Genomic DNA, 22,896 nt, shown 5'->3' on the forward strand with positions numbered 1-22,896 from the left:
TAACTACTTTACAATCATTGCACTTGATTCTTTGATGACATATGTTTTTCAGTCATTGTTAGGTACTAATAAGTTGTATTGAGGGAAAATGACGCGATGAAGGCAATGGTTGCACATCTTTGACCGAATATTGAATCCCTAATTTTAGATTATGGGAACGCCTAACGTAATATGTACACTTTTCCAGATATGTTTGTAATTTTTGTTGTCTTATACACCTATATTTATGGATTTTTGGGGATGAAACACGGTGTTATTGTTCAGTCAGTAGCGAGGAGTGTTCTTGGTCGGATGGTTCTCTCAGCACCTTGAGGTCTGGTCACAGAAACTGCCCTTGTGAGCCATTCCTGTCCCTTCTGTAGGTCAATACCTCACCGCAACACACCATGGACTTCAGCTACTTACTGGAGCTCGCTAAGGATAATGATAAGTTCAACAAGAAAGAGGTAGGTGACTGAGTCTGACCTGCTTTGCCACCCCCGCAACCTATTTTTGTTCCACTTCTTGCTCTAATGTCAAAACTCTTGTAATAAGCGTGCCCCCATGACGCTCCTACATCGTATTAAGCACGTTTGCACCCATGTTTGGTATATTGTTACCGTGCTGCGTTAATAAAAGTCATGAGTTCAATTATTCATGTTTAGTTCTTGTTGACATTTATGCAGCTTTCAGTTACTTGCGTGCTTAAAATATAATTTAAAATTATAGTAGGAATCGTTGATGTATCCAGCAGAGGATAAAGTTGCATGTTATGTTGGTCAAGTGTAACAATCATTGACACATGTATACACTCATTCATTGACATGTTCATTCATTCATTGACACACATGTTTATACATTGATACATACTATATGTACATTCATGCATACGAACGTCTAGACATCCAAGGTTAACATTAAGAGTGTCTGGTTTAGTGTGTATTGCTCTGGCATCTCTGGTGGGCCCCCACTTGGATTATTGTAACCTAGCATGGACTACCTACTTGCCTGTTGATGATTTCGAGGGTCAATGTCTCCATGGTGCGGCCTTCGACCAGGCTTCCTGTTCCTGGTCTGATCAACCAGGCTGTTCAATGCTGCTGCTTACAGCCTGATGTACGAGTCACAGCCTGGTTGATCGGGTATCCTTTGAAGGTGCTTGTCGAGTTCTTTTTTGAACACTGAGAGGTTAGCCAATTATGCCCTATTTATGTAGAGAAAAGAGTGTTGAAAGTCTTGGGCCTTGATGTTGATAAAATTCTCTTTCAGCGTATCTATTGCACGTCTGCTTTTCAATGGGGCTATTTTGCACATCCTGCCATGCCTTCTGGTCTCGCGTGGGATTATTTCTGTGTGCAGATTTGGAATCAGTAATTCTAATATTTTCCTAGTGTAAATTATTATGTATCCCTCCCACCAGTGCTCTAAGGAATACAGATTTAGACCTGGTGGATATGTGGGCCTGCGGGCCGCTCTACACAACAGTCTGGTGTACCAAACTCTCACAAGTCAAGCCTGGCCTCGGGCCGGGCATGGGGAGTAGAAGAACTTCCAGAACCCCATCAACCAGGTATCAACCAGGTACCTCATCTTCAGAAGAACATCTTCATCTTCAGAAGGCTGCATTGGAGAAAGTTCAACACTGGGCAACAAAAATCATCCCAGAACTAAGACAACTCATGTATCAGCAACGGTTGAGGGCCACAGGGCTAGCAACACTGCAAACCAGACATGACAGGGCTGATCTCACCGAAACTTGTAAAATACTGAACAATTTGTAGGATATTCATCCAGACAACTTCAAAAGTTTAGATATAACACAAGGAGCAAGTTTCAAACTCAACAAGACATACTGTAGGATACCTGATCAACCAGGCTGTGACTCATACGTCAGGCTGTGAGCAGCCTGACATATGAATTTTAAAATGCAGCTAGAAAAAATAATCAGAATTGGGGGATCTTTGACAAAACGTCGACTTTGTCCTTGTCGAGGCCACTAGTGTGTTAGTGGCCCTTGGGTAAATTTAGATGTGGCTTGGCCACTATACCATCAACTTGCACAGTGCAAGAAACTGTTTACAATGTAGATCCCAGGAATTCAGTTTATTTCCACTTTTCCTTACATTTTGCATCCAAATTAATCATGCTATGAGGAATTTTTTTGCTGCACATCAGTGACTATGCATGTAAATCCCAAGCTGTACATTAGGGGTCAAAATCTGTAATCATTCTTTGACATGTACAAGACATTATTTTTTCAGCTGTCAGCTGGATTGAGGACTGGGCCTGTAGGAAGGTAATTAGTATTATTTGTGCACTTAATCATTTCAGTCCCCTATCTGGGGACCTTTTCTTTTTAGGGTGATTTACGATTCCCCGCTTCATGTGCCTCTATAGAAGGAGGGGGCCAGGTTATGGTCTCTGGTCCCCAGTCAACCTGGCCTCTTAAAAGAACATCGCATTTCGATTGTATGTGTTACATAAGGCCAAAAATTGTCATACAAGAAAATGGAAGCGGCTCGTGAAAGTTACGTACTGTCCCATCTTCTGTTTTGGGTCCTCTGGTAGGTTAGGAGAGGACACTTTAATGTGACCATTTTCTTGACGTTGGGCAACCTTAGGAGGACGGGCTGCCCCAGTAGCCTTATTTATGACTCATTAGGGCCTGGTGTGGATTAAATTAGATGGAGCTTGCCAGGCAGCAAGCACCAAAGAGCTATTAGGGCTCACCAGAAAGAAGCATTTCATTACAATAGATGTTAGTTTATTTACAGGATGTGATGTACATCAATTCACAATCCCGTTCCATTTTTCTGTAATAACCCAATGATATACTTAAATTATGCATATTTTCACTCATTGTTTGCATTTCACGAGGATTTCATGCAACTTTTTCCTTTTTCAGGCTGCAGTCAGTAGGTTTTCTACCAAGGTGTCCAGACCAAAAAAGGTAGAAAGGGCAGCGCCTAAATTGGAAGCAATCCAAGCAGTGTTGAGCAGGAAAGAGGAGTTGAAGCAGAAGGAGAATGAGGAAGCACGGCGCAAGAAAGAAGTAAGTTTATGTAGAGAATTCACTATGCAGTTAATCTTCATATGTTCATAAAGTTACATTATTACCTGCACACACAAAAATGAACATATACAGTACAGGTATTTCATTAGTGAAGAGCTAAGCAATATAAATCCTTTTGTGGCAACAACTGTTTTGACCCTATAATTTATTGGGTTTATACGAGGCTAAATCATATATTTTATTTTTATTTTTTTATTTTGTAATTGATAAGAAAATTATCAGCTCTTTCCAGTGATATCATTAAAAAAAATTATATAAAATATTTTGTTTTCATTTTATAGTATAGTTTGTAATTATAGTATGTTTGTTTTATAGTATAGTTTGTAATTTAGTTTGTAATTTAATTCATTTTTATCGGGGACAGGAAGCCTGTGTGTGTGTTTACTAGTTGTGTTTTTGCGGGGGTTGAGCTTTGCTCTTTCGGCCCGCCTCTCAACTGTCAATCAACTGTTTACTATTTTTTTTTTTTTTTTTTTCCACACCACACACACACCCCAGGAAGCAGCCTGTGACAGCTGACTAACTCCCAGGTACCTATTTACTGCTAGGTAACAGGGGCATTCAGGGTGAAAGAAACTTTGCCCATTTGTTTCTGCCTCGTGCGGGAATCGAACCCGCGCCACAGAATTACGAATCCTGCGCGCTATCCACCAGGCTACGAGGCCCCTACGAGGCTGTGTGTGTGTGTGTGTGTGTGTGTGTGTGTGTGTGTGTGTGTGTGTGTGTGTGTGTGTGTGTGTGTATGTATGTATGTATGTAGGTGGCGGTGGCGCCACCGCCACCGCCATATCCCACCGCTGCCACCAGTATTCGTTTGCCTTGTTCGGGTTGAATGTAGACACAGTAGTCGCTTCTGTATATATTTATTGAGTGAGGCAAACAGGTGTATAACTGGCCAGCCGAGGTCCACCTACTCTGGGTCTGTGAGGATAACTGAGGCTGCTGGGAGCATGGCTTGATGCTCCTCTGTCTGGCATGACGTCAGAGGCCTACTTGCCTGTGATTGGTTACATTTCACTGACAGAATTTGAGTATAACATATGTATGTATGTATGTATGTATGTATATATATATGTCGTACCTAGTAGCCAGAACGCACTTCTCAGCCTACTATGCAAGGCCCGATTTGCCTAATAAGCCAAGTTTTCATGAATTAATTGTTTTTCGACTACCTAACCTAACCTAACTTTTTTGGCTACCTAACCTAACCTAACCTATAAAGATAGGTTAGATTAGGTTAGGTAGGGTTGGTTAGGTTCGGTCATATATCTACGTTAATTTTAACTCCAATAAAAAAAAAATTACCTCATACATAATGAAATGGGTAGCTTTATCATTTCATAAGAAAAAAATTAGAGAAAATATATTAATTCATGAAAACTTGGCTTATTAGGCAAATCGGGCCTTGCATAGTAGGCTGAGAAGTACGTTCTGGCTACTAGGTACGACATATATATATATATATATATATATATATATATATATATATATATATATATATATATATATATATATATATATATATATATATATATATATATATATATATATATATATATATATATATATATATATATATATATATATATATATATATATATATATATATATTTATATTATATAATAAAATGTAATATACTTACATTAGGCTTGCATGGAGGTCCCCTCAAGGTCAAACTACTGGTCCTCCTTAGGATGTCCAAAAATGGATATTCCCTGCTTTTGCCTTGTACAAAATTGAGTTGTTCACAGTCCATACCAAGGGGGGGTGACAATCATTCATTCAGCCTCCATGCCGCCTGTTGGGCCAGTGATAAATATGACCCTGAGTCTTGTGGGGTCTGTATTCCCCAAACGGCACTCTTATTGGACCCTCCAGATGAAATTCATGAGTATCAGGCAGGGACTGCTTTGCAGTTTCATTTTGCTTACTTCCAGCAGTCTAGGTTTGTCCAATTGGATGTTCTGGAGCTGCCCCGACTTGTATTTAGAGATCTGGATATGGAAGTCCAGGAAGTTCTGCCCAAAACTCAATACATGTTAGTGACTGCTAGAATGTAAAATACCAATTTTATGTATTCTCTCACACCCATTTTGCCTTTTTGTAAATAAAATTATTATTATTATTATTATTATTATTATTAAATGTTGCTCTCTACCTTGGCTTTCTTAGCACCTCCTCTTCCTTTCCCGTCAGGCATAGTTCGCCCTCCCTCTCATCTTCCTCCCTGCTTCCGGCCACGAAACGTCCGAGGATTGGGGTAGGATTTTGCTTCGGATGTGGCTTGGCCAGCTTCTGGGTTTGCTCCCCTTAATTCAGGTGCTGAGGCTGTTGAACTGGCTGGTTCTGCTGAGGTTTCAGGTTTTTCCTTCCAGCCAGCCCCTCCTTTTGAAGCCTTTCCTCAGGACTCTGCTTTTCTATCCCAGGTGGTGGGCATGGATGCTTGAGGGGAGTCTGATGTGGGCCTTTATACTCAACCTGGTTTTTGATATTCAGCCTCTGAACTGGGGTTGGATAGCTGGCACTGGGATCTGGGGCTTCCCCTTTTGCCTCCTGAGGAGGGGGGAGCCGTGCAGACAGTGGTGCGGCGGCGGTTGTGACATCATGCTTGTTTTCTTGTTTTCGGATCAGGGAGTTCTGCTTGATAGTTCTGCCTTCGGTAGCAATTTTGAACCAGGTGGAGTTTGTTTTGTGACGCCTACCTTTTTGGGTGCCTAAGTCGGTTGATGGTAGATATGGATTGCTTCCAACCTCATGGAGGTTTCTATAGGCCATTGCTCCTCGTGCCTCTCTGAGGGGGGGCCAGGTTCTGGCTCATAGAACCAGAACCTGGTTCCAGAACCTAGAACAAGAACTCCAATCAAATTGACTGATGCCACGGTCTAATACATACATACCAGCCCATTAAGCTCCGGGGAGCCTCCGGGACTCGCCCAGAAAATGACGTTTCATTACATTCAACACTGGTTTTTTTAATTTTTGTCAGACTTTGTCTTGACTACCGGTAGTTCAACCTTCTCTATTGTAAGTCCCTGTATTTTGTCCTCCTCCTGTGGGTAGTTAGCTTCAGGAAGACACAAAGAGCTTCCCCCAGAAAACCAACACTTGAGTGTAATGAAGTGCCAATTTCTGGGTAAGCCCTGGTAGCTCTTTGATTCCTGATCCTCTCCCTTTTCCCCTTCCCCCCCTATAAATGAGTAGGGGAGGTGGAGTGGACAAGCACACACTACTTTCGAGAGATTCGGTTATTTGTTTACATAGTTGGGAGAGTTCATTAGGCAGATTGTGAGGCTTCGGCCTCTTGAACCAGCAGTTCTGTGTTTTGGTTCACTGACTTTCTGGATGTCTTCCCTAGTGAGATGTTACTGTCATCTTCTACCTGTGCCTCTTTGATGGAGGCCAGGTTCTGGTTTTGGTTCTGGTAAGCCTAAGAACTCCACAGTTGATGCGACCTAATAGTTGGGAGCTATCTCAGTGAGATAGTTTCAGGGAGCTGCCAAGGCTCACCCAGAAATTATAATTTCATTACATTCAATGCTGGTTTTGTTAACCAACAAATGGCCAGGTAGGTATGGACTTAAAAAAAAAAAATTATTGCTATTTTTATGTCGTCTGCAACCATTTCTTTCATAATACTTTTTCATCTTTGGGGCAAACATCTGCTCCATGAAACTGGGAAGTGGGTAAGGATAATTTTTTTACACAAGAAATCCATATTATATAATGTTTATTAAAATGCTACAAGTATTCCATGTGATATTTCAGAATTTGCTGGCCCTGAGAGCACAAGACAGGAAGTCTAATCAGAGAGTTAAAGCCATGATCAACAGAAACAAAGGTGCTTCCAAATCTGTTTTAGATGATGCCAAGGTAAGTTTGAAATTGGGGTATTACTTGATTTCTCGCAATTCAAGATTAATGACACTATGGTTCAGAAACTTCATGAGTTTCTTTTTTTCTTATAACTATTAATATTGTTATAAAAATTAATTTAATAAAATATTTTAATGGTTCTCATAGCGTATGTCTAAAATTCAGAGAATCAGCTTACTTTATTTAGTATTTATTTATATAAGACACATTGTCTTAGAGCTAGTGTTTTCTGGAGCCAGTTATTAGATTAAATAACAAAACAATCATATAATCCAAAGTTAAATTGCAACGTATGTTGTACAAGCCATATGATGAAAATGTCAATATTAATAGCTTTTAAACTAAATCAGTTTAATTTGTAATAATGATCAGGAGTCTACTTAATAAAAAACCTGTGTTTAATGTAATGCCTCTTTCTGGTAAAGTATCAACTGGAAAAACTGTGCTAACTTTTAAATACTGCACTTAAAATAACACCGTGTGACAAAGTCGGAAGTCCCTTCACCAGCTGTACACTTCCTTTCCCATCAAGGCACCCAAGAGCCTGGTGCCTAGACAACCCGTTCTCGCACCTTCGTATAGTCAATATAGACTTATTAAATACGTGCATATGTGACATACTAATTTATTGTGAATATTTTAGTTTACCTTGAAAAGCTTCATAGAAGCTTTTCAATTGTAATTACAATTATTACTTAACCTATTATAGGTATAGGTTAAGTAATAATTGTAGTTACGAAGCAATAAGATGCTTATCTTAACATACTAAGAAGGTTAGGTAAGGTCGGTGTTTTCTATGAAGCTTTTCAAGATAAACTAAAATATTCACAATAAATTAGTATGTCACATATGCACTTATTTAATAAGTCAATATTGACTATAAGAAAGTGCGAGAACGGGTTGGCCTAGAACACCAAAATTTATCCCCATAGAAGGATTTAAAAAATTATAGGTTTCATTATTAAATATTGCTACTACTGTTTGTAGTGTATTATATTACAAGATATTAATGCTCTTGTGTTTTCGTTACAGGACATAACAACTGCCAAAGGGGAGGAGCAGTGTGATGAGGATGATTATGGTTATGAATCTACAATGAGTCAAACCATTTTCAGTAAGCTAGCTAATCAATATGCAAACATGCCTGAAGATGATAAACTGAGATTTGTCAAGGCCTCTACCAAAAGCAGTATAGCAGATATCAAGGTATGTGAAATCTTGTTTTAATAGGTATTATTAAGGTGTAATTTAATTGTCTTATGCTTTACCACATCCTTTTAGAGGTTATGTTTCAAATGCATCAGCATATATATGGCACAATTATGTAAATCATAATTTATTTGGCACTTTTTTTTTTTAAGTTAGATACTGTAGTTGCTTTTGTGCATGATGACCTAGATTTCTAGCAAGTAATTCAGGCTGAGCAACCCATTCTCTCAGTTTGCCATTGTAAGAAATGGAATTGTTTTTCCTAACAAGAAACGTATGAACCTGAGTGTGCAATATTACTTTTCCTGACTGCAGTTGCATGTAATGTCAATAATTTGCATATGGTAGATGGCTCATTAAAAGCTATCAAGATCCAGCAACTACCGGAGGTACCCAATCTGGGTACATTAGTTAAGTGGGGTTCCTCTGTGGGGTGGTCATCCTCAGGTGTTCACCATTTGAGATTCACTTAAGTCGCAAGAACCCTTTCAATGCAAAACAAAATCAATATGAAGAGCTCTCTCCAGTCCTCCTCAAAGTCATGACATCTATAAAGATGTCATGACTTAACAGGCTTGTATGGTGTCATTATGGGTGATTTAAGGCTATCAAAAGCTAGTAGAAATACTCTGAACCAGTTTCACGAAAATACAAGCGCAACTATTAACATAAGTTTAATCAGTAATTTACATGCTAATACACAGGGTTTATTCAAGATTGGTGTCAGCAAAGCTGATATTGCATCAGGGAGACATTGAATATCTAACTGATCAATTGACAGGAATGAAACCTCACTTAACACTTATAAAATAACTGAACATTAACTCTGCTTCCTAATCTCTGCTGGTATGCTACACTCGGGGGGGGGGGGGGCACAGAAGCTCAGTAGAATTCTCAGGCTATCCCATAAGCATATGCAATGAAATCACTAAATAGTCGTGCATAAATAACACCCAAAAAATATAGACCTAAATAAGAAATTGAAGGCCTAATATATGCCACCTTAGTCTTAACTAAGTACATATATGTGCTATATTTGGCCTATGAAAGCTTAGGTTTGGTTATTGCCTACTTTTCTGTGCCCTCTACTAAATTAATAATAAAAATTGAACTTTTTTGTCGAAGAAAGTTGAGCGAACAAAATTTTTGTACTAAATTATCTCAACAATGTTGAGATATCACCATATACTTTACATGGTAAAGTATATGGTGATGGCAACAAAAAGTCCAAAGGAAGCACTTACTAAATTTAATGTTAGTAAGTATTGTAATATCTTCTCACAGACATAATAACATAGGATATATCAAGGTATGTAGTAAAGCCACACTTGTATGTTTGTGTATTTGGGAAATTTATGTAAAGAATTTACACCACATTTTATACATAAATTTCTTTATTCTTTGTTAATTCTTTACATAAATTTCGCAAATACACAATGTGGGTGTTTATCTTATTTAATGTTGGTGATAACAGTATAGTTGCTGGCTCATTCCTAAGGCACAGGAAGGAAACTAAGGCTCTTGAATTTTGTATACAATATGGCAAATGATGGCCAAAACTCTATGGTGTCTACTGAAGTCCCCCATAAATCAATGAAACTTTTGAATATTATCAGTACAGGTGTACCTCAAACCACTAAAATAGCAGAAACAGTAATGTGTATTAAAGGGTGATGTTCCAGTGAAAGAAACTAGCAAAATTCTAAATGTTTTATGCAATTGGTTTTGTGCTCCTTGTAAATAGTTTTCTTTGATATTGCCACTTTAATATGCATATAATAATAATAATATTAATAATAATGTTATTGTATATTATTACAGAGCAGAGTTATTAATACGTTGAAGAAAGAGGAGGAAGATGAATTGGCTCCTCGAAAAAGAAAACGTAAAAGCAAACAGGCAACTGAGGATGATGATTTTATAAATGATGGTGATGCATATGATGGTGCATCAAGCAAGTCTGAACTAAAGTCCACCTCTTCTTCTTCTAGCCAGAAGGTTGTTAATATTAATTTCACCAACTATAAAAGTGATAAATTCAATAACTTTAAATATGACGGTGATAAGGAGAAGAAAAAATACAAGGAAGACAATAGGGAGGAGAAGAAGAAAAACAGAGATGACTATAAGGAGAAGAAAAGAGACCGAGAAGACAATAATGAGAGGGTAAAAGAGATTGAAGTCTTCAATGAGAAGAAATCAAAAAAGCTGAAAGATAAGAAGCCTAGACCTGCTGCTCCACCACCAATGAGTTTTGAGGAGCTTCTTAGAGTTGCTCAAAGGAAGCAGGCAGAGCCTCTTCCAGTCTTGAAGGAGGAAAAGAAAGAGAAAGAAAAGGAAAAACCACAGAAAGACTTGGGCCGGCCACTAACTGCCAAAGAAAAGGAAGAGTTGGAAGATGAGAGAAGACGCAAGTTAAAGAGGCTGGGCAAGTTGCCCCAACACAAAATAGAATTAGAGAAGCCCAAGGAAAAGGAACAAAAGGCTGATGTGGAAGATTCACCAAAAATTAGAAAGAATGGTGAAAAGATCATAAAAAAAGAAAATCCTACCAAATTACAGCAAGCTCTTGAAAAGCCTAAGCCAGAACCCAAAGTAATTGACAAATCGAAGTACTTTGCAACTGCAGGACAAAAGCCTCGGGATCCTCCTCAAATCAAAGAAATCAAACCTGTGCAGAATTCCAAGCCACCAGCTCCAAAAACTCAAACGTCTACTGGTAAAGATTTCGCGCCAAGAGATATGAAACCTCCAAAGCCTAGAGATTTTCCACCTAAGGATATGAAGCCTCCAAAATCACAGAAGGTTCTTCAGAAGAGTAAAGTTAGAGATTTACCACCACCACCACCGAAGCGGCCTGCATACAATCCTCCTCCCAAAATGCGCATTGCCAGTGACTCAGAAGAGGAGGATGATGACTCCGATATGGATGATTTCATCGATGATGGAGATCAAGGCATAGATATCTCAAGTGAAATTAGAAACCTGTTTGGATATGATAAAAGAAAATATCAGTAAGTACTCTATTCTTTTTGAGTATTATTCCTTGTGTGTACTATCGTGTGAAATTATCTAAAAGGAGTTAAAAGATGAGAGCTTCAATCTTAGTGTCCCTCCTTAACTATTTTCTTTGTTATAGTTTCCTTTAAAGTTTCAGATAATTTTAGCATTCACTACTCTCTCATTTAAAAGAAATTTGTGCATTTTATAGCACCTTTGTATTTGTAACTTGAAATTCTGGCCTCTCTTTCTCAAGGTTTCAAAAAAAATCCTCCTTGTATATGTTGTAACATCTTTGTCTTATATCCACTAGTTTTTAAACATTTAATGCTTCTAGTCTATCCTCCATATGAGGAGCTGCCTCACATGGGCCAGTGGGCCTCCTGCAGTTTCAATTATTCCTTTGCTCTTATATTTTATGTCCTGGAGTCATTGAATAGTGTACCTTTGCACCTTATGAATTTCCAAATGCACACCATATTATAGGACTTTTAAATAGCTTAGCAGTTTAGAGGTTAAATAATAATTTTCTTCCAAATAATATAATACCTTTATACTGTACATTTAATGAGGGTTTGTTAGTTATCATTCATGCATATATTTGTACGAGTCACTTTTAACTATATCATCTAGTGTTGGCATTACTTTTAATTGAGGAAGGTTGAGAGACTCACTGAGCTTCATAATGATGTAATGTAAGAAGACTTTCAAGTCAATAGAATATTCATTCTTGTCCAATTCTAAGTAGATTAACCATTGGGCTGTGCCACTGTTTATACAAGACTGGTGCACGAGAAGAAATGAAGTAAAAAAAAATTGTCCTACTAATATTGTTAATTAAAAGGTATTCCCTATCTCTTAATCCAAGCAAAGCATAGCATCACATGCTAGTTAGTTGCTAACTCTAGCCACAACACTGCTATTATTATAATATTATTATAATAATTATGGTCACTAAATCCTGAATATGAATAATTTTCCACAAGTTTCTTTTCTAAAGTAATATGAGGTCCTGTTTCATGATGCATAGCTGCACCAAACTGTGGCTGTGTGCTGTGAATGTCCGCCTCATGCTGTGAACACCATAGCCAGCATTGGGTTCACTGATATGTGAACCTTGTACATAGTTTTCATCAGTCAGGATCTTCTGAGACACTACCATGGTTATATTGCAGTTACTTATTTATTTCATCCTTATTAGGTGATGCTGTAGGCATGTTTACTGGAGGGTTGAGGAAGCAGGTGTGAGCCCTGTGTACCCACGGGACTCTTAAAATCTTGGGTGGTACTTTAAAACTTCCTCGGTTGTGTCACACAGGTTACAAACAGTTAGCAAGCTCATCCTAAACCATGCTGGGCAGTGGAAGTATTACTCTAATGAATCAGTTTTTTTTTTTATTTATTTTTCAATCTGTCTTCCAAAAATAATAGCACTTAAAGCAACTATTTGTTAAACTTACAAAAATGGACTGCTGTGCCTCAAAAAGTTGACATTTTGTACTGTTAATCTTGTAGAGGGGCACAAAACAAGAACGAACAATCAAACCTAAACTTTCCTATGCCTATTATAGCACATATATTCACTAAATTAGGCCTAAAATGCCATAGTTTAGGCCTATGACAGGTTAGATTAGATTGATTAGTTAATTTTCAGTTTTTAATATGCCATTTGGGAAATAATGATAATACAAAATAAAAAAATTTTTAAGTTACAACAGTCCATTCTTGTACGTTTGGCCAATAGTTGTTACACGTACTTTTGTTTTTGGAGGATGGGCTGCTATATGTAAGTGAACAATTAATTTGAGATCTATTATATAATGTATTTTTCAGGGATGACGATGACGATTGTGATGACATGGAAGCATCTTTCTCTCAGATGCAAAAAGAAGAGCGAATATCAGCCAAAATTGGACTTAAAGAAGATCTTGAAGATATTCAACGGGAAGAGGAGGAGAGGAAGCGGAAGATGATGAGAATGAAACAGTTAAAAAAATCCAGGAGATGAGCATTAAAACACGTGGTCATTTGAATACACAAGTAACAAGGTATAGTATATTAACAATCACTCTAATAGTCGCTACCTATTTTGCCTCATTGTGTCGCCACCCAGTTCAGTCCATTCAGTTGCCATTGGGCTCGCCCTATTTATATTGTGAATTAAAAGTTCTATTATTTTGCACAGGACTAAAACATAGATTTTGAAAAACTGCGTACTATTTTTAGCAATTTGGACAGCTCTGGGACATCCAACTGGACACACTACCCAGACCGCTGTAAAACAGAAAACCCCCAAGCGTAAAGTGGTCGCAGCTTGAAAACCCTGAACATCCTCACAAAGATTTATTAGGTAAGCAACATGTGGAGAACAAGTCCCACCACTCAGGGTCGAAGGTGTCACAGAACCAACAGGCAGAATGGCAGAAGCAGAAAGGTATAAGCATCGCCATGTGGCACAGGTGATGCAAAACCCTAGAACTCGCTAATGGCAAGTGCGGGTTCAACTGGGATATCCAGTGGACCACCGAACCCATGGGTTTTCCAGGGTCTGCAGGAAATAGCCCTGCAGGAATCCCAGGCACTGGGATTCCTACACTGGACCCCCAATTAGGAAATGGGTCCTCTTTTGTTTTTTAATTGAATGGTATAAGGTGCTGAATATTAGAGAGCTGTGAAGACTAAACCACACACCAGAAGATGAGTAGATGATGACGTTTCCGTCCGTCAGTCATTATGAAGTCAATTGTGATAATGAACTTGATAATAGTCCAGGATGGACCGAAACGTCATCGTCTCCTCATCTTCTGGTGTGTGGTTTAGTCTTCATATCTTCAGCCATGTTATTGTGACTCATCGTCTACATAACAGAGCTGTACATGCTTCCAGTAATTTACACTCGACTTGAGGTACTTCATGGTCGTTCTCCAGAATCTTGGATTACACGTCTAAACCCTCTCTGTGACTCCTCAATCTGAACTTGATCTTAAATATAGCAATTAGAGCATGTGAGATCCTCAGCATCCTTTAATGTAGAAGTACAGGTAGTAATCTTTGTGTATTAGCAAGGGTGCCACATTCAGCTTCGTGAACACCTGCAGCATTGACCTGAGTTGACCTGGCCAATAGTATATTGCATGACTGAGGTGAGAGTTTTCAATATGTATGGCTGGCTGATAGGCGGTGCACCCCCAACGCTCCAACTGTTGCTGTTCTTCAGTTCTGCTATTCTACTGTTACATGAAGGTAGTTAGTAGGCTAGATAGATTTGATAACACTGCAGATGACCTGGGGAAATACGAGCCTTAGAACAGGTAACCAAGGAGACAGGGTCAACCAACAGGACGTCCACCATGGCAGAATACCATTAGTGACCTGTAGTTAGCAGCAAAGAGCTGTCACGAGACAAAACAAGTGATGTACCCCCAGCCAGACCAACCAAGCATTAGTCATCAACAGACCACTCCAAAAGCTAGCCTTTTCTTCAGCAGAAAAGGAGAAGGCTGCAAACGAACAAACTGCCCACCAGAGCTGAAGGAACAAAGTCCTTACCTCAGGTGGAGAGTCAGAAGTTCCCCAACCCTACAGCCAGAAGCAAAAGCCTACAAGAACACAGCTTTGAGAAAGATATCACGAGTCATAAAATGGGGTGGGGAGAGGAAGTCCAACACTGGGTCAAGAGACCAGGATTACTTAGAAGGAGCATGATCTGGCCAGAGGTGAAGAAACAGACATGACAACTTGTGGATTTGCACTGAAGAGTCGACACCAATTGCAAGCAACAATGTCTCTGCCAATGCAGTGTGATAAGAAGCGAGAGTATCAGACATGAGATGCCAATCTAGAAACAAGCAACACAAAAATGACAGACAACCTTGACTGAAACTGAAGAATGACGAAGAGACAGTGGTGAAATGAGCGCCAGGCAAGCTCATATTGCTGCCACGAGTAAAGACACAGGTTTGACACCAACAAACCTGCCAACCCACTAGCCATACAAATGGATATAGATGCATGTCAAAAATTTCAAATGCATACAGCAGAGAAGCTTGAATTAGCAAAGTACATCTTTGAGCTGATTTACTGAAAGAGGCCTTGGAAGAATGCCCAGGTTCGGACACCGAGTTAGAAGCACTAGAAACTACTAAGGCTAGGCTGGCCACCAAGTAGCCAAAAAGATTACCTTCACCGAATACAAAGGCAGGATGGGCAGAACCTGGGATGACAACTGAATTGGGGGAAGAAGGTAAGTGCATAGTCACCTCAACCAGTCCAGTCAAAAGGCATCCACTGCAAGAGTTTTGAGATTAGGGAATTGAGCCACATACTAGGGAAGGTGCTGTTTCCACATAGACATTTATAGGTCTCACAGATCCAACAAAAGAATGCATCATCAACGGTCTATTCCATAGAACTGGGACGGAAAGCGAGTTAACCAATCCACAAGAACATTGTATACACACCCCGCACGTGAACCGTACAGACAACCCAACAAATAGAAGTTGAATTACTCAAAGCATCCAGCTCCACAGGGCGATGGACTGAAATGACCCTCCTTCAGGTCAGGCACTGAACCACTGTATTTATTTACTGTATGTCTGCAGAATCGAGCCACAGTATTTGCTCTTGGACCCTGCCTTTCTAACCATTCTATTTTCCTCTATTATATCTACAGTACATATATTTCTATCTTAACACACGCACACACAAAGGGGCCGGTGGCTGAGCAGACAGCATGCTGGACGTGTGATCCTGTGGTCCCGGGTTAGATCCCGGGCGCCGGCGATAAACAATGAACAGAGTTTCTTTCACCCTATGCCTCTGTTACCTAGTAGTAAATAGGTATCTGGGAGTTAGTCAGCTGTCACGGGCTGCTTCCTGGTGTGTGTGGGGTGTGGAGAAAAAAAATAGTTGTTAGTAACAGTTGATTGACAGTTGAGAGGCGGGACGAAAGAACAGAGCTCAACCCCCGCAAGCACAACTAGGTGAATACACCCATCCTCAGGAAGCAGCCCGTAGCAGCAATTCCCAGGTATCTATTTACTGCTAGGTGAACAGGTGCATCAGGGTGAAAAACTACAGTATGCCCATTTGTTTACACCCCTGCCGGGAATTGAACCTGAGCCATTAGGCCTGTGAATGTGTGTTAACATAATGTGTAACTAGCTTCACAAGGTGGTTATTGCATTGGTAAATAAACTGGGGCTCAGTTCCTGGACTAATTATGTGGTTATCTTGAGATAATTTCGGGGCTTAGCATCCCTGCGGCCCGGTTCTCGACCAGGCCTCCTTTTTGTTATACACCCCCCCAGGAAGCAGTCCGTGGTAGCTGTCTTAACTCCCAGGTACCTATTTACTGCTAGGTAACAGGGGCATCAGGGTGAAAGAAACATTTTGCCCATTTGTCTCCGTCTCCACCTGGGATCGAACCCAGGACCTCAGGACTACGAATCCGAAGCGCTGTCCACCCAGCTGTCCGGCGCCCAATCCTCTGCCTCTGTAACCCTTTGCACCACTAATCACGAGATGGGTATGGGATGCATAATAAATGACTGGTTAAACACCAGGATGTGATGTGGTGGAGGTAGGCTACATACACATACAAAATTTGAAAAGTAGATATGATAAGAGCTCAATAAGCACAGGAACATGTATATCCCCACTTCCCCCCCCCCCAGTTGAATGACAGTTGAGAAGAGGGACCAAAAAGCCCGAGCTTAACCCCACCTCCTCCAAAGCACAATAAGTAAGTATATCCACATACAATGCAAAACTTGTAGATCTCAACAGAACCTGAAGTAGCTTCCGCCACCCTGAGGAATAGTGCCTCGGCGTTTCCCTCCATCTTGGCCATCCAGGAGGTGGAGGAGACTAGTGTAGATGGGGACCATAACAGCGCTCCCACACCCACCACACCACTGGAACTCCACCACCACTCCCAGCCACCCAGTAAAGGTCAGGGGAGGTTATTGTTCGAGGTAGTGTTACCTCCAACTGTACGTGTGGGTTGCATCCATTGAGCACCTCGAGTTTTCACACGTCTTCCCCGGGTTGTGGTGGCCCATCTGCTAGGTGTTCGGGTTTTGCCCTACCTCTACGACTGGTTCATAGGCCATTGCTCCCTGCACCTCTCTGAGGGGACCAGGTTCTGGCTCGTGGTCCCCAGTAGGCTCAAACTCCACGAGACTAAAATCCTAGACTAATATTACTAATATCAGTCCGATAGCTCCAGGGAGCCTCCGAGGCTGTACCCAGAAAATGGCATTTCATTACATTCAACACTGGTTTTCCCCCCACCCATAAGGTAATAAACCTATGAAATTGCTTCCTGCTACCTGCTGAAGCCATAAATGCTTTAGACATTACTCCAGTTCAAAATTCAACTGGAAAAAATTCTCAGGAATAATGGTGATTGGAGGGGGGAGGGAATATCTTTCACAAGCCACTAGAGATATAGTGGCCCTCATGTAAAATAAGGTAAATTCAGTACACCACTGTATTCATGTTTTAAGATTTTCCAGCATATGATAGTTCACTTAATTGCTTAAGTTCACATCGAAACATATCTTGTTCATGTAGTTACATGATTTGATCCACAAAATACCTGACTCCTTCTCTGATATAAATAGCATAGAGGGATTGGGATAATAACAATTTCTCATATTATTATTGGGTGCAGACATTAGTGTGAGAGGTTGTCATATTTACATTATGAATACTTTTTCTACAATTCTTTACTTTTGTCTCTTGGCAGGTGCCTCCCCACCCTCTCACTATAAACGTGGGAAATAGGGTAGATGTCAGAATGCGCACGAGTCAGCCTCACGTTGTAGCCAGTGGAGAGAAATGTTGTATTGTACTATATAGATAAAATACAAGAATGTTTTTAAAAGTACATGCTTGTCAATTTTGTTTAAGAAATAATTGTTGACTATTATATGAAAAATGTTGACATAAATATTCCTATTTTGCATCAGCATGAATGGATGAGCTTGTACATTAGGTGTTCTTTCTTTTGAACATTGGTATTTACTGTACCTTATTTTGCCACTGAAATATCAACTAAAGGTTTTCTACCAGGGGCAGTCTAAGCGAGATCTGTTTATAGTGTGTATATTTAAAAAGTACCATATGAAGTTAGTTGTACAGAATGACTATAGATAAAATAGTGATCTGTACGTGCTGTGATACAATGCAAAAAATTTGCTCATGTTTGCATATTTTGTGTGATGGTGTACAGGTTGTGGCTCTCAACATGTGTCTTTTACTTCCATGTCGAGCATTGTTGTAACACAACTGATACCTTCAGTTGACCTCTTCTTCACATACAGTGCTGCAACCACCTACTCCTCACAGGTATAATTATATATAATTATACCTTTCACTTTATATATTCTGTGACAAATTCCTGAAACTGTATACATGGGCAAGATGTGTTCAGCTGAGTGGTGGGTAGAAATTTTGTTATTCGCTTCTGTAAATCGGTAAACTCTCTAGGTAAATTAGTCGAAAGTAAATAATAAATATTTATATATAAATACAGTACAGTCTGCATTTTGTTAAAAATTGTGACTCATTTTCCATGGCTTTTGTGTGTCTGAATTTATATTAAAGTTGCAGTGCACTTGGCTACATTTGAATGTAACATTATGTAAAGGTGAGTGGATAAGCCTTGAGGCAGCCAGATGGTGTACTATATAGTGAACATTGTGTGTGTGTGATGCTTAAAATCTTGTCTTGTTTCTGAATTATATATAAAATGCATCTTTTAAATAATCTATTTTAATGCATTTCAAATATATTTAGAATATGCTAGTTATTGTATTTTGTAAATTCTAATTAATTCCTTTAATATATTGTATACTATGTATACAAATGGTTCATATTCTTTTTCTATTACTTTTAACCCATCAGTGAATCTTTCATTTGTAAGTTTATAGCTAATACAGTACTTGGAGTGCCAGTGTCAAGCATTTAATAAATTCTTTTGTTACATTTAGGTTGAGGTTGATACAATATGCATACTATTATGACAGCTGTACTGAGATAATGTTAGCTTATGTACATAAGGATCATTTGGGTTCTACTGGTACTAGGGAGCCTTTGGGAAAAACCTCAGGCCAGCTCAAAGTGACCACAGGACATTCCTCTTATAAATACTCAAAACCTTTCCAATCCTTGCTTGTCATCAAAAGGACCAACAAATTGCACTCACAAGACTCAAGTTTGTCCACTATTCCACCTGGCTGCGTGGCTCCTGATCCTCACCAGATTACATCTCCATGGTAATACCTGGTCCACAGACTCAAGCCTCATCACAGTATTCCTGACTAATTTGTGATGACTGGAAACTGGTTCATAACCAATTTCAGCTAAATGCCATGTTTTTGACCTTTTGAAACCTTGATTTCACTGTGCAGTGGTTTCATCTGTGTACTATACTTGCTATGTCATTACATTTACATTATTTGGAAGTCTTTGTGTCTCATGTCTTAACTGGCTGGTGATTCAGTATTTTCAATTGCAGTTCATTCATAATCCCTTGGTACTGTTCAGGACAGGTGTTTGTGCCATGCGCACACACTTTGGTACACTGTTACCTTTATTTGAAAGTAAGTTGTTTGTTTATCTTTCAAGTCTGACCTTAACAATTCTTCATGGATTTTTTTTTAAGGTCATAGGCTGTTATTGCCTCTCATTATCCAAATCCTGACAGGATTTGATTAGGGTCAACCAGTAACACTTGTCAACAATTTTTCAAAAGTTGTCTGCTTCTAAGGTGAAGAGAGCTGTTTCATCATGAATTTTGACATGCTGACATTCAAATGTAACAATAGATAATCAGCAATTTTAATTATTATATGTGTCGGGTGGTAACAAAATTTTGCTCAAGTTAGCAAGTGTAGGATGCTGAATGTGTTTCTCCCAGGCTCCAATGATAGGCAGAGTGACCAGTCTCTCACGACACAATGGGAATCTCTCGCACAACTTTTCCACTCCCCAAGAACACAGCAGTGCCTTGTGTATCCACCCTGCACACCCATCACATGAACAACCACTTTCAAGTTGCTACAGAGCTGCCACTGGCATTGGTCATCATTTATATACCTCAAAAGCTTCAAGTTGTCATGTTTCCTTCATATGGGCTGCATAACCAAATGGATTGATGGCAAAACACTCCCATTTTGCAGCAAAACAGATTTAAGATTCATCTTTGGTAAAAACTAGAGCTTATCATCAATTTAAAACATTTCCATTCTCAGTGACTCAGAATTAGTCAAGATAGACTTAATTTGTTTCAGAAGCATTTTGACTGTATACCAGTGTAACATTTGCCCGGATTCCCAGGCCTTTCCTACACACATTGTGGAGAGGCTTGGGTGACCTGTTACTAATTATGACTGGTTGGTTGCTATTTTGTGCCTTTTGCCATTGCATATCAGTTATAGGATTGGCAAACTGCTACAGCCAGGTGAGATGCCTTCAACATTTTCCATGTTAGATTCAGGGTTGATGTCACCTTCAGTTGTACTCTGCTATGCATATATGTAACCTTGTTCAAATTATCGTCTTAGCAGACCACTTTGTGGCTACCAAGCTTCGGATTTGGGTACTTAACTGTCAGCATCAGTGGGCTAAGTTCTTAATATATGCCAAGACTCTGCAGAATCCCCATCAAGCTGATCTGCAACTTGGGAGTTTCCCCACTTTAATTTGGTTGCACTTTTAACTTTTATCTTTTGCTTGCCTTGGTGAGCATCTGAGCAGAATTACCTAGAAATCAAGCATTGAATGAATAAGAAACACTATATCTGATCAAGCCACTCAGATGCTCCTGTTTCACACATTGAATCTCAAGCTCACTTGCATACCAGTTTTCCTTGCATTAGTCAGATTATTATAGAGTTCGTGGCAGGGGGACCCAGGTATTGGCAAAGCTGCTGCTGCTACTAGGTGGTACTGTAGTCAGTCAGCAATATCCAAGTAATTCTTTTTTTTTGGGCTCATACCTTGCCCTCCCATGAAAGTTAGAAATTAGGCAGTAACATATTTCAAGATATTTGCACTACTCTTGGACGGTGCTACATAGTCTTTCCAGCTTGGCGCCTTCTTTTCTTAATTATTCACTTTTACTACCCTTAGAAGAGTTCTTGTTTTTCCCGTGAGTTTACAACTGCAACACACTCGACCACTTTACATAAAGTACAACAATGGAGCTGCTGCTTCTTTATTTAAGACAAATTTTAACAACACTTGTCCCAATGAAGATGCAATTATGGGCAAAATTTGAGACTGTATATCTACATCTACATTCAGTACTCACGTCAAATTTTGCCAGCACAATGGAACATGGATTATAGAGGTCCATTCCAAGAAACTTAACAAAAACTTGTGAACCACCTTTACATCAGCAATACTTGTCAAATGCCAAAAAGAGATAGGGTAAGATAAACGATCTCAATTAATATGGTCTATATTAATGCTCTTGCACATTTACTTGGGACATCCACTTCAACATTAACTTGTGTCTTGTGTAAATGTAACCAGTATTTGTGAAGAAAAAAGTTGAACTATCGGGTTGGGAGCTAGAGCCCAATCCTTCAAACTATCTGACTGTGAGCATGGTGAGCTACCATCAATATTTTTTTCAAGATGACAGATGTTTACTGGTGGTCTCAGGCTTTGATTGAAAACCCTGTGCACCTGAGGGAGTTTCCAAGTGTTGCAGAGTACCTAAAAATATCTTGGGATATTACACCATGTGTTGAACATCATAGGATGATATATGTTTATATATCACCTTGCATATGATATATGCAAGGGTTAATAGTGAAGCTGAAATCATTGGTGTGTAGTGACAGGAACTCCCACCACCACCTCCCGAGTCTTGTGTGAACATTCTACGTCCAGGAAGAAGGTATTTGGCTGTTGTTCTGAGACAGTGACATGGAATTATATCATTTATACAGACTATAATTTTTGCAAGCTACATACAGGGAAAGACTTTTGCACCCAAATGACATTTTGAAGATTAAGGAACATCTGGAAAGATTTATCAAATACAGGTAAAAACTCTTTCTCTTGGTTCATGTAAATTTCATAAGCTGGTCTTGGATCCTCATGGTTCACTGTAACACTGTGGTACAGCAGGTCAGATATTAGAGTCTTGATGAGTATTTTCAGACGAACAACCCAGATATGAACAAATCAGGCAAATGTTACACTGTGTAACCCTGATACATTCATGTGATGAACATTACCATGATGTAGCAAATAGTGCTTTCATTACCACAGCCTCCTTATGAAGCAAATGGTAAACTGTATTTGATACAGATTAAGTTCACATTTTCCACTGAATATTTTATAATAAACAATGTCATTAAAAGTAGAGCAAATGTATGATAGAATAAATGTTCTACATATATGCAAAGAAGTTGACCATCATTGTTGTTGGCCCTGTCTGCTTTCTCCATACTAGGTGCTTGTTAAGATACAAGTAATTATTAAAAGAAGGGGCCAAGCTGGACAATAAACTAAATTTGTCACAATAAGTCACAGTAACTTTATAATGGTCCAGAATAGACTGAAATGTAAATTTCCTTATTTTCAGATTTGTGGGTTGTGTCCAATCAATAGAGCTTCTCTTCTTGCACACTACACAAAATAAGTACATTCAAATAAAGCAAGTTAAACATTAAAAAGGGGAGTTTCCTATATATAAATATTGTACAAAATTATATGGAATCAAGGAGTGAAAAAAATA

The 22,896-nt window shown here is 39.2% G+C and overlaps 1 protein-coding gene across 1 annotated transcript; it reads left to right on the forward strand.

The window, feature by feature from the left end:
- Window positions 1-254: 254 nt before the first annotated feature.
- LOC123753978 (protein SPT2 homolog) lies at window positions 255-19,015 on the forward strand. The gene is made up of 7 exons (XM_045736032.2): window positions 255-446; window positions 2,885-3,031; window positions 6,819-6,923; window positions 7,959-8,132; window positions 9,957-11,149; window positions 12,969-13,183; window positions 17,887-19,015. The coding sequence occupies exons 1-6, from the start codon at window positions 387-389 to the stop codon at window positions 13,141-13,143; spliced, it is 1,854 nt and encodes a 617-aa protein (XP_045591988.2). The 5' UTR covers window positions 255-386; the 3' UTR covers window positions 13,144-13,183; window positions 17,887-19,015.
- Window positions 19,016-22,896: the final 3,881 nt, after the last annotated feature.

The sequence above is a fragment of the Procambarus clarkii genome, chromosome 6 (assembly GCF_040958095.1).
Source record: "Procambarus clarkii isolate CNS0578487 chromosome 6, FALCON_Pclarkii_2.0, whole genome shotgun sequence".
NCBI lineage: Eukaryota > Metazoa > Arthropoda > Malacostraca > Decapoda > Cambaridae > Procambarus > Procambarus clarkii.